Source organism: Sinocyclocheilus grahami, unplaced genomic scaffold (genome assembly GCF_001515645.1).
Source record: "Sinocyclocheilus grahami isolate Dianchi unplaced genomic scaffold, SAMN03320097.WGS_v1.1 scaffold250.1, whole genome shotgun sequence".
NCBI lineage: Eukaryota > Metazoa > Chordata > Actinopteri > Cypriniformes > Cyprinidae > Sinocyclocheilus > Sinocyclocheilus grahami.
Genome location: NW_015505429.1, coordinates 464,953 through 479,678, shown reverse-complemented (window position 1 = coordinate 479,678; position 14,726 = coordinate 464,953). Strand labels below are relative to the sequence as shown.

The following is a 14,726-nucleotide window of genomic DNA, read 5'->3' as shown; positions in this document are numbered from 1 at the left end:
TGTGCTTGTGTTTGAACATAGAGCTTGTGTTCAATGCAAGAGTGGACAGCAATAGCAATCCTGGTCTAAGCAAAAGGAGCACTTGTCAATGTCAAGTGTGATGAAGATGCATCAGTGTGTTCTCTGCTTTGGCTCGCTAGGGCCAAATGTGTATTTGTAGATCATTTAATTGTAGGATGGAGAATGATGCAGCTTTGAGGCATTCATAAAAATAACAGTCCATGTGGATTGCAATAGCCATCAGTGTCAGACATCAGTTTATGCCTGGTCTTATTTTTATTTTTCATTTGCTTTGAATGACAGAAATAATTTTAGAGCATTCTGTCTGAGCAGAGATCAAAGCGTGAGAGATGCAATGTGACACTGAACCGTGGGTAATAAGATGTAAAACTGTGACATCTACTGGAAGATGCAAAAACTGGAAAAATGACATTATTTTATGAGGGGTTATATGATTCATGGGTTACAATATATTTCGATGATCCACTTTAGACTTTCTAATAACTATTAGTAACTTTGCAACTACAGTGCATGTCAACTAACGCTCATTAGAGTATTAGCAGACTGTTAGGTTAGGGATAGTAGAATAATTTGCTGCTAGTTGACATGTAGTTGCAAAGTTACTGTTCCAGTTTCATGAGTTCCTGTAATGACAAAATCATGTGCTTTATCATGCCAGAATGTCTAAAAACAGTTATGAATCTATAGCATATAATAGCTCCTATTATCCTCTAATGTTGATGTCACACATACAGTATGAATGTTTTATTGACAATCAAGGATTATGTCCCTTCAGCTCACAATGACAAGTACTGTGTTGAGTAGCTTTGCCTGTTTTCATAATTATTGTGAGCATGGACAGCTTTACTTGACTGATGATCAACACCCAGATCACAAAAGTACAACCTGCTGAACAGACTGTACATCTATCCCTCACTGCCCATCTACACGGGCACTACACGTCATTCACCAAAAAAAAGTTAATCTCTCCCTCATCGCCTCATTGTCACTCACAATTAAATAATCCAGTTAATTAGCCGACAGTAACCTGCAAAACGACTCACTTGCACAAAATTATCCCTTGTGGACCTTCCAGTTTTAATGAACAAGCGCAAACTTGCCAGTTCAACCATTACCTAAAGTAAGCAGCTATATTTTCATTTTTAGATGTTATTCTTCTTTATTTCAGAGTCATTTTAAAAGTGCAGTAGCAAACTGATATTTTAAACTCTTTCCTGTGGCTATTTGCAGTGATACATCCATTAGATATCTGTCCATACTCTAATATTTCTGTGACATTTCATTAAGCCCCCCTGATTTAAGAGTCCTTTTGAAATGTCAGAGGTGTTATGCTGTTAATCAAATTATGATCACTTTTTCACCAGAGTAGGTCAGGTGATTGTCAAATGTGGTCATATTTTTTATTTCTGTAATTCATGGCTATACATCATGTAAATCATCTTACTCATGAATCCATCGGTGTTACTGGTTCTTATTGCATTTAATTAGGTTTAAGAGATGTAAATGTATTTATTTTTATTCCTACAATTATTCCGTTTCACCTTGCAGAGAAAAAGGCTAAATAATATAGAGCAAGTGGTTTAATGTACAGTATGATTGATGAATTTCAATTATTTCATGACATGCAAAAAATATTGTACTTCACTAAAAGAATCCACTGAAAGAAAATATTGCTGACATGATAACACTAGAAAAACTGCTGTTGAACTACAATAAATCATCCATTTTCTTTACTTTCTTATACCATATAAAGGCTTGTCTAGATAGCACTACACTCTAAGCAAAAATAAATAGTCCAAAATCGAATGCATACCCAGCAGACCTGAGTTATGTGCTGAGACTATAAGCAACTACACAGTGGACTTATAGCTTTTGGATTGAAATGATCACTAAAGAGCCAATTGATTTGTGCAGCTAGCAGAACTCAAAGTAGCGTATTGTTTGACAGCTAATAAAGCATTTGGCTCAATCTCTCACAAAAGTCCTACAGCACGAAGGCTCTGAGGATTCGCGATAAGAGGACACGAGCGAGAGAGAGAGAGAGAGAGGAGAGACTAAGAGGAATGAACAGATGGGAAGAAACAAGCTGACAAGTGCCTGTGTGGATTCAGAACATGTCAGCACAGGTTCTTCTGTTTAACATTTACTCATGCTGAAGAAAATTCCAGCTTCACACAATAGGAATAAGCCACAAAGGATCAATGGCAGTATGCTAATATATCATGTCTTCTTTCTGCAAGTAATGATGAGTAATGTTCTGCACATAGATCACAAACATATTCAGCCTCAAAGTCAGTGTGATTGTTCAAGTTACATGGGCTGCAGTCAAATCTTTTCATATCAGATTTTTTAGTTTCAGAAGGTTCAAATTTTTCCTTTCTCTTTGAAGTGTTACAAGCTCTTGGTGCATAAAGAAAATCTGTAAAGTTGCAAAGACTAAAGTCTCAAATCCAAAGAGATATTTTTTATAAAAGTTAAGAGTCAGCTACGCCTACCTAAAACGGCTCGTTCTAACACGCCCCCACATATCTACATCACGATGTGGGAAGATTTGCATAACGCCGCCCAAATGTTCACGCAAAGAAAGAAGGTGTAACTTTTATTCTCGCTGTAGTATTGTTGTTGCCGCCGCCGCCATGTCGTGAAGGCACTGTGTTTCGTTGTGAAAGCGAAACTACTTTGTTTGGCCTTCCAAAAGAGGACACGACTAGAACTTTCAGTAAAACTTTATTTTAAGGACCAATTCCAGTGCATATTACTAGCATACTGGCTGTTCATTAGTACTTATAAAGCACATATTAATGCATTATTCTGCATGACCATAATTTAGATCCCTTAATCCTACACATAACAAACTACCTTACTAACTATTAATAAGCAGCAAATTAGGAGTTTATTGATGCAAAAGTCATAGTTAACTGTGGGCCTTAAAATAAAGTGTGACCAAATTTTTTGAAAACAATATTAGAACTTTTATGGCATTTTCAAGAAAAGATTCAATTTAATCACTTTCAAAATGCCACATAACCATCAAGTGAAAAGTAAAAACCTTTTCCGTACACCTTGAATACGTGCGAGTGCATTAAATACATGTTCAAGGTTAGAAGTATTTGTTTTATATCATTAATTCATAAATATCGTTGTTTCGGGGGTTGACATTTACCTATGCAACTCATCATATCTTCTTATTTTTCTTGTTGGTTGCACTAATAAAAGATCTCAAACTACCAAAAATAAACCTAAATCTACCTCTGAAATTTAAAGTGTTTCTATACGGTGTATAAAAATGTTGACATGTTTGATGCCATATATTTCATCAGCCAATTTCATTTACATGCATCAAAAAAGAAACCTCAATTAAAAAGCCCGTACCTGTCATGGGGTTTATCTGGAATCGGCCCTCTTCATTGCCAGAGATGATAGTATATCGCACAGGCTCACTTTCTGTGCCATCTTTGGTGAGGGCGGACACGCTGATCACCTCCGACCCGATCTGCAATGATTCTGGGATCTGTACAGAGTAGTCCGAGCTAAGAAACAGTGGCTGGTAATCACTCAGGATGACCACATGTACTGTAATGGTGGCGAAGGAGAAAAGGTGGCGAGGGAGGCCTCGGTCAGTGGCTTTGACTTTCATCTCATAAGTGGACTTGATCTCATCGGCTAGAGATCTCTCCAGTCTCAGAATGCCTGAGATTTCATCTAGGGAGAAGAAGCCGCTGTCGGCGCCTTGAAGAGAGTATCTCACCTCTGAGTTTATACCTGGAAGAGTTATATAACATAATATTCTCAGTATTTCAGTTCAGGAATGGCAGAACAACAGATGCCTAAAAATGATTCGGGGTCTTAAAAGTAATATGTTTATTTCTCACTATTAACTAACTATTGACAATGACTTTTATCTCATAAAACTCCTAATTTGCTGCTTAGTAAGCTAGTTGTTAAGTTTAGTATTAAGGGATCTAAAATATGGTCATGCAAAATAAGACATGTGCTTTATAAGTACTAATAAACAGCCAAAATATTAGTAATATGCATGCTAGTTAATAGTGAGAATTGGTCCTTAAAATAAAGTGTTACCACATAATTATTTAATTGGTTACTGTTGATTTGATTACACTTTATTTTGATAGTCTACTTTAGACATTCTACTAACGATAAGTAACTTTGCAACATACATATCAACTAACTCTCATTAATTTGCAACTACATGTCAACTAATACTCATTTCAGTATTAGTAGACTGTTAGGTTATGGTTGGTAGATTAAGTTGACGTACTTGCAAAGTTACTTATAGTCATAAAGTGTTAGTAGATATTAAGCAGACAATTTACTAATACTCTAATGACTGTTAGTTGACATCTAGTTGCTTATAGTTAGCAAAGTGGACTATCAAAATAAAGTGTTAGCATTGATTGATGGTCACATTGCAAGATAAACACATTCTGTTCTTTGACTTTGCACATTTGAGTAATACTTGTGCTTAGAGAGGATAATGTCATTAATTCACTTGAAGACATATTATATAAAACGCAAAGTAGTTCAAATTCACATGAATCCCTGTGACATGTTCACACACATCTCCAGGTGTGGTCTGTCCCTCCCTAATCATGTTTCTCTGCCACAACCTTCATTCCCACATCAAACGCTGCATACCTTTAGGATTTCAACCAGCGTGCAATGGGTCAAGGAAAAAACCTGGGGGCTTTGAATGCTTTCTGAGTGGATAAGCCGAAAATAGTCTGTGTTTTTTGCTTTAAAGCAGCCATTCGTGACAAGAGAAGCAGTACCATACCTGTGTCTGGGTCTTTGGCATAGATGACAGCAATAGGCGTCCTAATCGTTGTGTTGTCAAACACCGTGATTTCATAATGGCTTGTGGAGAATTGTGGCGGGTTGTCGTTCATGTCTTGCACCATGAGTGTGACGTCTGCCTGACAAGAGCGGCCACCGCCATCAGTCGCTTTGACAACAAGATCATATTCTGTTTCCCGCTCCCGGTCCAAGACAGCAAGGGTGAACAGCTCTCCTAAAAAAAAAAACATGCATATGCTCGAAACAAGGCTTTACTGAAAATAACAGGGGAGGGTTAAACGCAAGGTGTTGTAACATGTATGGTATCTGAAACGAGCCTTGACAAGTTATTTATTTGATAAAGGTGTGCAACAGATTATTTACTTGGAGTTAGTGGTTTCTTTTCTTTAACATGGATACAAAAAACAAAGAAAGTTGCTGTTTCAGGAATTTAACACTACAGAGTCCTTTGTTTCTATCTTTTCCCAAAGCATTTCATGCATCTTGTATCTTGGAAACCCAATATAACAGTCTTAAAAGATGTTACATTTAGATTGGATACTCTGGAAGAAGGTAAGTCACATAAAATTATCATAAATCAAATACTCTCATTGTTACAAGGAATTCCAAAAATTCCAAATGCCCTGGGAAAGTTGCCTCTTATCTTTGTTGTTGATTGAATTTCCTCAAAACATTAGTAAGCAAAGGCCACCTCTAACTGTTTCGAACTATTTTTAAACAGTGAATTCTTCTAGGAAAATGCAGGAGGAACTAGATCTGGAGATCAAAATTACCAGTTCTGGAATCAAGATGAAACTTGTCTGCATTAGGTCCATGAAGAGTGAATGACACTTGGCCATTTGTCCCAATGTCGGGGTCAGAAGCAGAGATCTTCAGGATGAACAAGCCCGATGGGGAATTCTCCATGATAGCCTCAGTATAAAGTAACTGGGAAAAGGGAAAAAGTTACTAAATGTATTCCAAGTTGGAAGTTTTCAACAACAAAAAATAGCTTGCCATCATATTTCAACATTAACATCATATTTCATCAAGTTTTGTAATTTGGGAACAATAACTTTTAGTATTTGGGTGTTTCTACAGGCACTTTTATGTCCCTAGGGTGTTTTAACTTTCAATCTACTTTATGAATAACATATTGGAAACTTTTTCCCATGCATTCATTGTTTATTTCTTCCTACATTTAAAAAATGCATTAATTTCACCAGATTTATTTATTACTATTTTGCATTTATTTTCTACATGTCCACAGAGACAAAGTGGCCATAGTTGAAGAAGCACACATATACATATATCTTCTGGAGATTATCTGACTTACTTGCTCACACAAAGGACTGTTGTCATTGAGGTCAAGAACATGGACCTCCACATTAGCAGATGTTTGAAACCTTCCATCTGTGGCGATTATCTTAAAGTTATATCTGTCTTTGTCTTCTCTGTCAAGCGGACTTTTGGAAATCACTGTCCACTCCTCCCCTGCTGCTGTGACTGAGAACTGGCCCAATGGGTCTCCATCTTCAGAAATGAAAACACCAACAGTATTTGTTTAAAACCAAAATACATAACTTCACCCATGCAAAACTGTTTACACAACAGTCAGACTTGAAATAAAATGTCAAAGATGAACTGTAAAACCAGAAGAACTACCAGAACTCAGTTTCGTGAGTGATTTAAACTTGGTAATGACAACTGTAATCTCTACAGACAATGAGGCATCATTTAGCTACACAAGTGACTTTGCATACCTGTTATATAACATACAATCTGTCTGTTTTCTGCAGACACGTCTTTATCAGCAGTCGTCAGAGTGACAATGGTTTCTCCAGGCCTGCTGTTCTCAAGGATGGACCCTTGGTACAGTTCCTCTGTAAACTGAGGTGGGTTATCATTTTCATCTGTGATAGTAACCTCAACTAGTACTGAAGAGGATAGTTTGACAGCGTCGCCATGATCAGTGGCCACCACATAGAACCTATAAAGCTGTTTGGTCTCAGAATCAGCCCTCTTTAAGGTAGTAATCCAGCCAGTTTGCGAATCAATGGTAAACATGTCGCCAATATCATCTGACTCCGGCACAAGTGTATATGAGACTTCTCCATTGACATTTGTATCTACATCATTAGCTGTCACTTGAATGACCGTGGTGCCAGGGAGCAAATTCTCAGCCAGGAAGGCCTTGTAGGGGTCAGCCTCAAACATAGGTTGATTGTCATTAACATCTTGAACCTCTATGTGAACAGATACAAGAGATGCCACATCGGTGCCATTGTGACTTCCTTGAGCGATCACATCGATCTTGTACACCTTGGTTTTTTCGTGGTCAATGTTCTTCTGCATAACAAGAGTACCGCTGTCTTTGTCGACAGCAAAATCATGTTCTTTGTTGCTATCTATAGTGTTGCCATTCACCAAGCTGTATATCAGTGGCATGTCAGCGTCTGCCTTGACTGTCCCTATCTCATATCCGATAGGGAGGTCCTCAGATGCTGAGAACGAGTACAATGGCTCGGTAAACTGGGGCAGAGTGACCTCCGGTGGGACCACTTTGACCTGTACTGGCACAGAGGAGTTGTAAAAAGGTATGCCTCCATCTCTGGCCTTAACTTTGAAGCTGAAAATCTTATTCTCCGAACCAACCAGACTCTCTTTGACGCTGACCACTCCAGTAAAAGGGTTTACCTCAATAATATCTTCTGTAACCTCTTCCGCCTCTTCTACTGTGTAAGTGACGTCAGCGTTTTTACCTTCATCTGCGTCATAAGCCATTATCTGTATAACCGGTGAGCCTTTGTTCACTGTGGATTGAATGGAAATCTGATACTCTGAGGCTTTAAACTGAGGGGCGTTATCATTTTCATCTGTTAGAATAATCTTTACAGTGCAAAACCCCACTCTTCCTCCTCCGTCCTTAGCCATGACCTTAATCGCGATCACGCGTTGCGATGGATTTTCTCTGTCCAAAGACTGAGAAGTCACAATTTGTCCGTCTTCGTCGATAGAGAACTTCTCATCGGCAAGCTTGTTAATGATGGTGTAATCAACACTGCCGTATGGACCATCGTCCGGGTCAATAGCAGCCAATCGGATCACACGAGTTCCCACTTCTGCATTCTCTGCCAGATCTGCTTCGTAAATGTTCTGGCTAAAATAGGGGCTGTGCTTGTTGCCGTTTGTCATGTCAATGTTAACAGGGGCAGTCTTCTGAAACACACCGTCGGAAACCGCAACGGTGAGGTTATAAAACGGATCCAGGTTTCTTTTGCACACATTCGAGAACGAGATAAGTCCGGAGGATTCATTAATAGAGAAATATCTCCCTTCATTGCCTGACAGGATCTTATATTGGAGGTCATCCTTACTATCGGGGTCTGAAGCCTGAACTTTGATAACGATGTGGCCACAAGTGGCCTTTTCATCAAGAGAGGCCCGATAAGATGGCTCGCTAAAATCTGGAGGGTTATCATTAACATCTATGACGTTCACGATGATTTGAGCCTCATCGCTGAGAGGTGGTGTGCCTTTATCTGTGGCTTTAACTTTCAGAGTGAACTGTTGCGAGGTTTCATAGTCCAATACTTGCGATGTCGCCAAAATTCCACTTAGTGCGTCGATTTCAAAAAAAAAATTTTCTTTGTCAACCAGCTGGTAAGTCATATCTGAATTCCTGCCTGAATCTCTATCAACAGCCGAGACTTGTAAAACAGATGTGCCTATTGGAAGGCCTTCAGACACATCTGCAACATAAGACAGACTCTGAAAGACAGGGGCATTGTCGTTTATATCTTCCACATCAATCTCTACTTTGGCTTCGGTAAAGGTGCCAGTCACCGAATCCGTGGCACGAACAGTCAAAATATGCTTTGTTTGAGTCTCAAAGTCTAGGAAATCAGTGACACTTAAGACCCCTGTTTTGAAATCGATGTTAAAGAACCTGGAGGCGTTGTCTTCCTCTAGATTGTAGATAAGGCGGTATCCTTCAGGATTTCTTGCTTGCACATGCAGGATCGTTGTAAATGGCTTAATATTCTCAGGTAATTTCAATGGGTAGTACAGGCTTTGAAATATCGGATGAGAACGATTTTGCACTTGGACGTACAGCGTCCCGGCGGCTGACAGGCTCGGCTCACCCTCATCTGACACCAGTACAGTTAGAACATATTTATTCACAGACTCAAAATCTAAAGGTCTTAGTAACGACACATCTCCAAGATAACGATCGATTCTGAAGAGACTGAAATCATCCTCCAGTGAAAATAGTATGGATCCATTTTCACCGGAGTCATTGTCGGTTGCTAGCACTTGAAAGAGAACATCCCCTGGTTCGGTTTCATCCGATATCATCAGCGAATGAGGCAAATTTGATATTTCTGGGGCATTGTCATTGATATCATCTATATAGACCTTAACATGAGTGACATCCACACGGGGAGGATGCCTCAAGTCTCGGACTTCCACAGCGACATCGTACTCATTCCGTTCCTCCCGGTCAAATGGAGCGCCGGTGGTCTGCAGGATTCCAGACGATGGAACCACTGCAAACTTCCCATGTGGGTTCAAGACGGTGTACTGCAAGGGCTCGTTCAGGTAGCTACCTGTTGCTCTCAGAACAGATAAAATTTTAATAGACGTACTGTTCTCCAGTACGGTGGCTACATGCATCCTGTCCTCGAAATTCAGACTAGTCTTTGTTGCATTGGTGATATTTAATCTCACTAGGGTAGTGTCTTTATATAACCCATCTGAGGCAGTGATCTTGAACTCATAATGGGACTCTAGTTCAGACGAATCATTCACCGAGATGTTTCCAGTGGACTGGTCTATTTTAAAAGCATTTTTAATAGTGCTCTCTGAAATCATGTAGGTGACTGCTGAATCTGCATCGTGAGCTGTCACTTGAATCACATCCATGTCTTCAAAAACCGGTAAGGTGAGGGCAGTTTCATATACAGGTAAAGCAAATTTGGGAGGACAATCATTAATGTCCAGGATGCGAATGTTTACTCTGCATGGCTTGGAAGCACTTAGCGATGGCTCACCAGAATCCCACACCTGAACTGTGAAGAAAAATTCAGGTGTTGCCTCAAAGTCAACTGTAGACTTTAAGAAGATGGTACCCATGCTTGGGTCTATTCGAAACACTTTCTGAGCAGCAGGCTCAAGGATTTGGAAGATCAGAAGAGCGTTTGTGTCTTTGTCGGCATCTGACGCCTTAATCACTAACGGTGTGTTGTTCTCCCCATTTACCATGCTGTTGATGGGCGCAGACTCACTAATTTGCCCATAATAAGTGTCCTGATGGAAAACAGGGGCATTGTCATTTTTATCGATCACATAAATGTAAACCCCTGCATCAGATGAGACTTCCGCTGTATTTGTAGCTCTTATTGTCAGACGGTAGGAAGTGTGTTGCTCAAAATCGAGTGCGTTTCCGACAGACAAGAGTCCAGAGTTTATGTTGATGTGGAACGTCCCATTGGGGTCACCGTCATTGATCCTGTACAGCACTGAAGACGGGCAGCTGGCAAAGACAGACAGTGCAGGGGAGCCAGGAGGCACAGCCTCACTTATCTCAGTGATGTATTCTTCGGAGGAGAACCTGGGTGGTGTGAATTCAGACAGCTTTACGGTGATGGTAACGGGGCAAAGGGCACTGCGCTGGGGAAAGCCCTGATCTGTGGCTTTTACTGTGAGGTGATACTGCTCCTGCAGAAGTTTGTCTAATGCATCAGACACACGAATGCTTCCTGTCTCCTGGTCGATTTCAAAGGCACCATCTACATTCCCACCTGGACAAAAAAGATAATTTTGTGTTAAATGTCAAAAACAGATTAAACATGATTATAATTTTTTAATTGCCACCCAAGAGTATTTATAAATGCCACATTAAAATTAAGTATTAAGGCAAGACTTGTATCTGTGCTTTCCATGAACACAAAAGTTGTTAAAAAGCAAAGGTAACATAGTGCTCCAGGCAAATGTCTTACCGGAGTGAAAGGAATAAACAATCTCCGCATTGCTCCCTGTGTCCTTATCAAGGGCTTTGACTCGTAGCACTTCCGTGCCAGTGAGTGCCATATTACTTATGGTGCCCTCATAATGAGTACTCAGAAAAGATGGGTTGTGGTCATTACAGTCTTCTACATGCACAACAACCTTCGCAAAGTTCTTTTTTATTGGGATCTTCTCATCTCGTACCTGGAATGATAAAGTACACGGGTTAATGTGTGTGGCGCAAGAGTCAGGAAGATAACTTTTGACCACTTTTGAAGGTTTTTTTTCTCTTTTAGGTGCTTAATTGAGGTCAGGAATGTTTCGGGAATGTGGATTTATGGTCTTCCCGGTGCTCTGTACCCCATCTATATCATTATGTGAGGAACTCGAGATGATTAAATGAATTCTAATATCATTCAACTGGAAAAGCGACCAAATGTTTTCATGCCCATTTAATCAAAGCTTGTCCATAATTGCAACAGATTGCACTGGCTACTATTTACATAAGACCTTGAGATGAGAGTCTAGATGAGTCAAGTCAAGTGTCTCTTTACCATCACAATCAGAGTATGAGTGGAGATGGTCTCGTAGTCTAGCTCCTCTTTCATGACAAGCACACCGCTCCTTTGGTCCAGGTGAAAGTACTTGAGGCTGTCTGGGTTAAGGCTGCTGTGGATGGAGTAAAAGAGTCCACTGTTGGCATCTGCATCGTGGGCACTGATGTGAAGGATCTCCTTCCATGGAGATGTGTCCTCTGGCACTCTCACCTCATAGAGGCTCTTCAAGAACATGGGCCGATGCTCATTTATATCCACTACTTGAATGTAGGCCTAAGAGAAGAAAGACAAACCACTACTCTCTCAGCTGTCCATTGGCATAAAGTGAGACATATTAATACGCTGACCTGATAACAATGGCAAACCTTTCATCTCGCATTCTATTTGCACACTATGAATTTATTGACTCTGCATTCATTGTGTGATGGATTTGGCATGTGTGCTCATACCTGCGTGGTTATAGCCTGAAATCCATCTGAGACTCTGACTGTTAAGTTGTAATGAGATTTTCTGCCTGCATCCAGACGTCTAGCTTTCACAATGCTCCCTGTGTTCTTCTCAATGTAGAAGTCCTGCTTTTCATCACCACCTGAGATATAACATTACCTATTGGTTAGATCAGTGGTTCTCAACCCATCGGTCTGAGGTTTGTTCTGAACTAACCACATAAATGCAACCACAAAAAAAGGCTTGTCAACTTTAAAAGGGAGAAAAAAAACACTTCCCATGTATTATACTCAACAAAGGGCGTGTATCCAATCAAACTTTATGGTGCATATTCATTTGTTGCTTCTCTAGCTGGTCTATTAATCATTGTTCATGTGTTTTAATTAATATTCCAGTAATATTATTTAAATGTATGCATTTCAATATTACATAATTACAACAGTCCATAAAAATAATAACTTATTACAATGTTTGTATGCAGACTAGTGCTTTTAATTATAAATTTATGTAACCACGTAGCTTCATTTCGGTTTAGATGCATGCTTTTTGCAGTACTGACTGCTAAGATTGATATTAATTAATATTATAATTCTATATTATATTAATATGATGAAGATGGATGCATTATAATGTTTGATTTTAAGAGAATTGTTGTTTACGTTTGTACTGTTCTTTTGTTGTTTTAGGTCAACACTCAGTGTCCAATGTAAAATCTGCTGTGTTAGAAAATAACATGTTTCACACATCTGATGGTTTGCCTTCAGCACCTCTGAGTGAACCTTTGTGGGTGAACCCGTATGCATTACTTCAGGGCTGAGTAACATGAAGTGTTGTGACGGTTAGATTCAGGTGAACTGTAATAAATGTACAATCCTCTAAATCTTGAATGAGCAAAATAAGTACACGAGTACAAGTAGCAACAAAAAAGGCCTTGATGAAAAGCACCAGCATACTGTAGATTTCACATTTCAGAGTATGGGTACCAATCACGCAATTTCTCTCTAACACCCACATGGGACTTTGTTGTTATGCCCATCTTGGTACAATAATGACAGAATACAAGGGCACTCCTGTGACACTATTCATCAGATCAGCACTATTGTTTGAGGGGAAATATTTGGCACATGCATAAAAAGACCAGACGTCTTACTCAGTAGGGGTAAATTCATGCTTGCTTTAACAGATGGTGTTTATTAAAAATTCCACCTATTGCAGGCCCATTTTCCGCTCCTGATTTAATATAACTATATTTTCAGGTGTCCATTCATTGTGTTTATTTCCAAACTTTACAAAGCAGTCTTCAAATGGATCTATCTCTTTGCTGAAGATCAACCATATCTAATACTGGCCTTGATGGAGGTTTTGAGATATATTCTGAACAAAAGCTGTCTGATGATCTTTTTTAATGAATGCATAATTGGCTTCTCATGGGCTGCTACAGTGAAACAAAGCCTTCAAATTAAATGATGAAAAGTCAGGGTTAGGGTTAAAGTACTAGAGATGCAATCATTCAACTTCTAACAAACGCTGCACTAAGATTCAGACCTCTTATATTCTCATCAAATGTGAATATGTTTTCTGATGTTTATGTAAATTATTGCTTTTAATATAAATGATCTTTTTAAGTCCATCATAAAACCATTATAGATTATTTAATGCTTTTATGAACATTAACTATGCACATTTAATTCTGCCATGCAAAGTAATAATCCATAGCTTATTACAGTATCTGCTTATTTTTGTCATTGGTTTTCTTCCTAATTAATTAAGTGCAGGGTTTACAGACTAGCACTTTTAATTATACATTTATGCAATCACATCACTTCTAACTGTCTAGCTTACAGAATCAAATAAAAAATCATAATTTAAAGCACAAAGTGAAACCACATATATGACCTAACATTAAAAAATCACAAAATTATGCATGACAAATTCAGAGCTATGTGTAAGTTATCTGTAATGTATGACTCTGGGTCTCATATCAAAGAGTCTTTTTCATCAGATTGACCAGTCTTCTGGTTAAAATATAATGTGTTCGTATCTAAGAGTAAGATAACGAATGTAAATTCATGCGGGCCTCGCTGTCATCATATCAGAACCACGCTGAGATAAAACAAGATCTGTAGCCAACAGGTGAATTCTCTTCCATGCCATTCGTTTTCCCTCCCTACTACAAATGCTTGTGATTTATTTCCACTGAAGCTCATTCCTCTCGGAGTGAGTCTGCAGGGCTGAAGGTAAGAATGCGGGAGCAGCGTGAAGGTCAGGTTCAGCCCTTAACTGCAGGCAAAATGTGCTGCTTGCACGGCTACAGAGAGACCGATGGCAGAGCTGTGAGGAAGGCAGTTCCTCTGGTGCTCTGGCTTGTCATCTGAAGAAATGTGTCACTGCTAAAATCTGCCTCCTGGCGCAGATCTCATCACAGAGAGGGATGCTAAAGTGACACCAGACCCCCTACATGCTGTACTGTACCATGATAGTCAACATCCTTACTGTTTGACTCTAATACAATTAAGTTTGATAAGTGATAGAGAGGTGCTTACCGATAATGTCAAACAAGAGAAGGTTCTGCGGGATCTCCGTTCGGATGATTCCCACCATGTCAGTGACAGGATCGGTCTCCATCACCACATAGTTAAAGGGGGGCTCATCAAAAGCCAGCACATCGGAGCTGGGCTCAGGTTGGGGTAGCCATTCAACATGCAAACGGGCCTTAGACATTCTTGGAGGGTTGCCTTGGTCTGTTGCTTGAATCTATGATAGTGAAGGAGAAAACAAAAGGTGAAAATGTGTATTTTTGTATATATTTTGTGTGTGTGTGTGTGTGTGTGTGTGTGTGTGTGTGTGTGTGTGTGTGTGACATATTTTTTCTGTGTGTGTTTTTGGTATATCACACTA

General features: G+C 39.4%; 1 protein-coding gene across 2 annotated transcripts in view; it reads right to left on the bottom strand.

Moving 5' to 3' along the window:
- LOC107598317 (protocadherin Fat 2-like) overlaps positions 1-14,726 on the bottom strand; it is a 46,569-nt gene that overhangs the window by 19,744 nt on the left and 12,099 nt on the right. For both annotated transcript variants that reach the window (XM_016289613.1, XM_016289614.1), the window contains exons 6-14: positions 14,372-14,582; positions 11,831-11,970; positions 11,379-11,654; positions 10,818-11,028; positions 6,579-10,619; positions 6,152-6,348; positions 5,610-5,763; positions 4,817-5,050; positions 3,394-3,783 (exon numbers count right to left, since the gene is read on the bottom strand). In XM_016289613.1, coding sequence (XP_016145099.1) covers positions 3,394-3,783; positions 4,817-5,050; positions 5,610-5,763; positions 6,152-6,348; positions 6,579-10,619; positions 10,818-11,028; positions 11,379-11,654; positions 11,831-11,970; positions 14,372-14,582 — 5,854 coding nt within the window. The remainder of the gene's footprint in view (positions 1-3,393; positions 3,784-4,816; positions 5,051-5,609; positions 5,764-6,151; positions 6,349-6,578; positions 10,620-10,817; positions 11,029-11,378; positions 11,655-11,830; positions 11,971-14,371; positions 14,583-14,726) is intronic.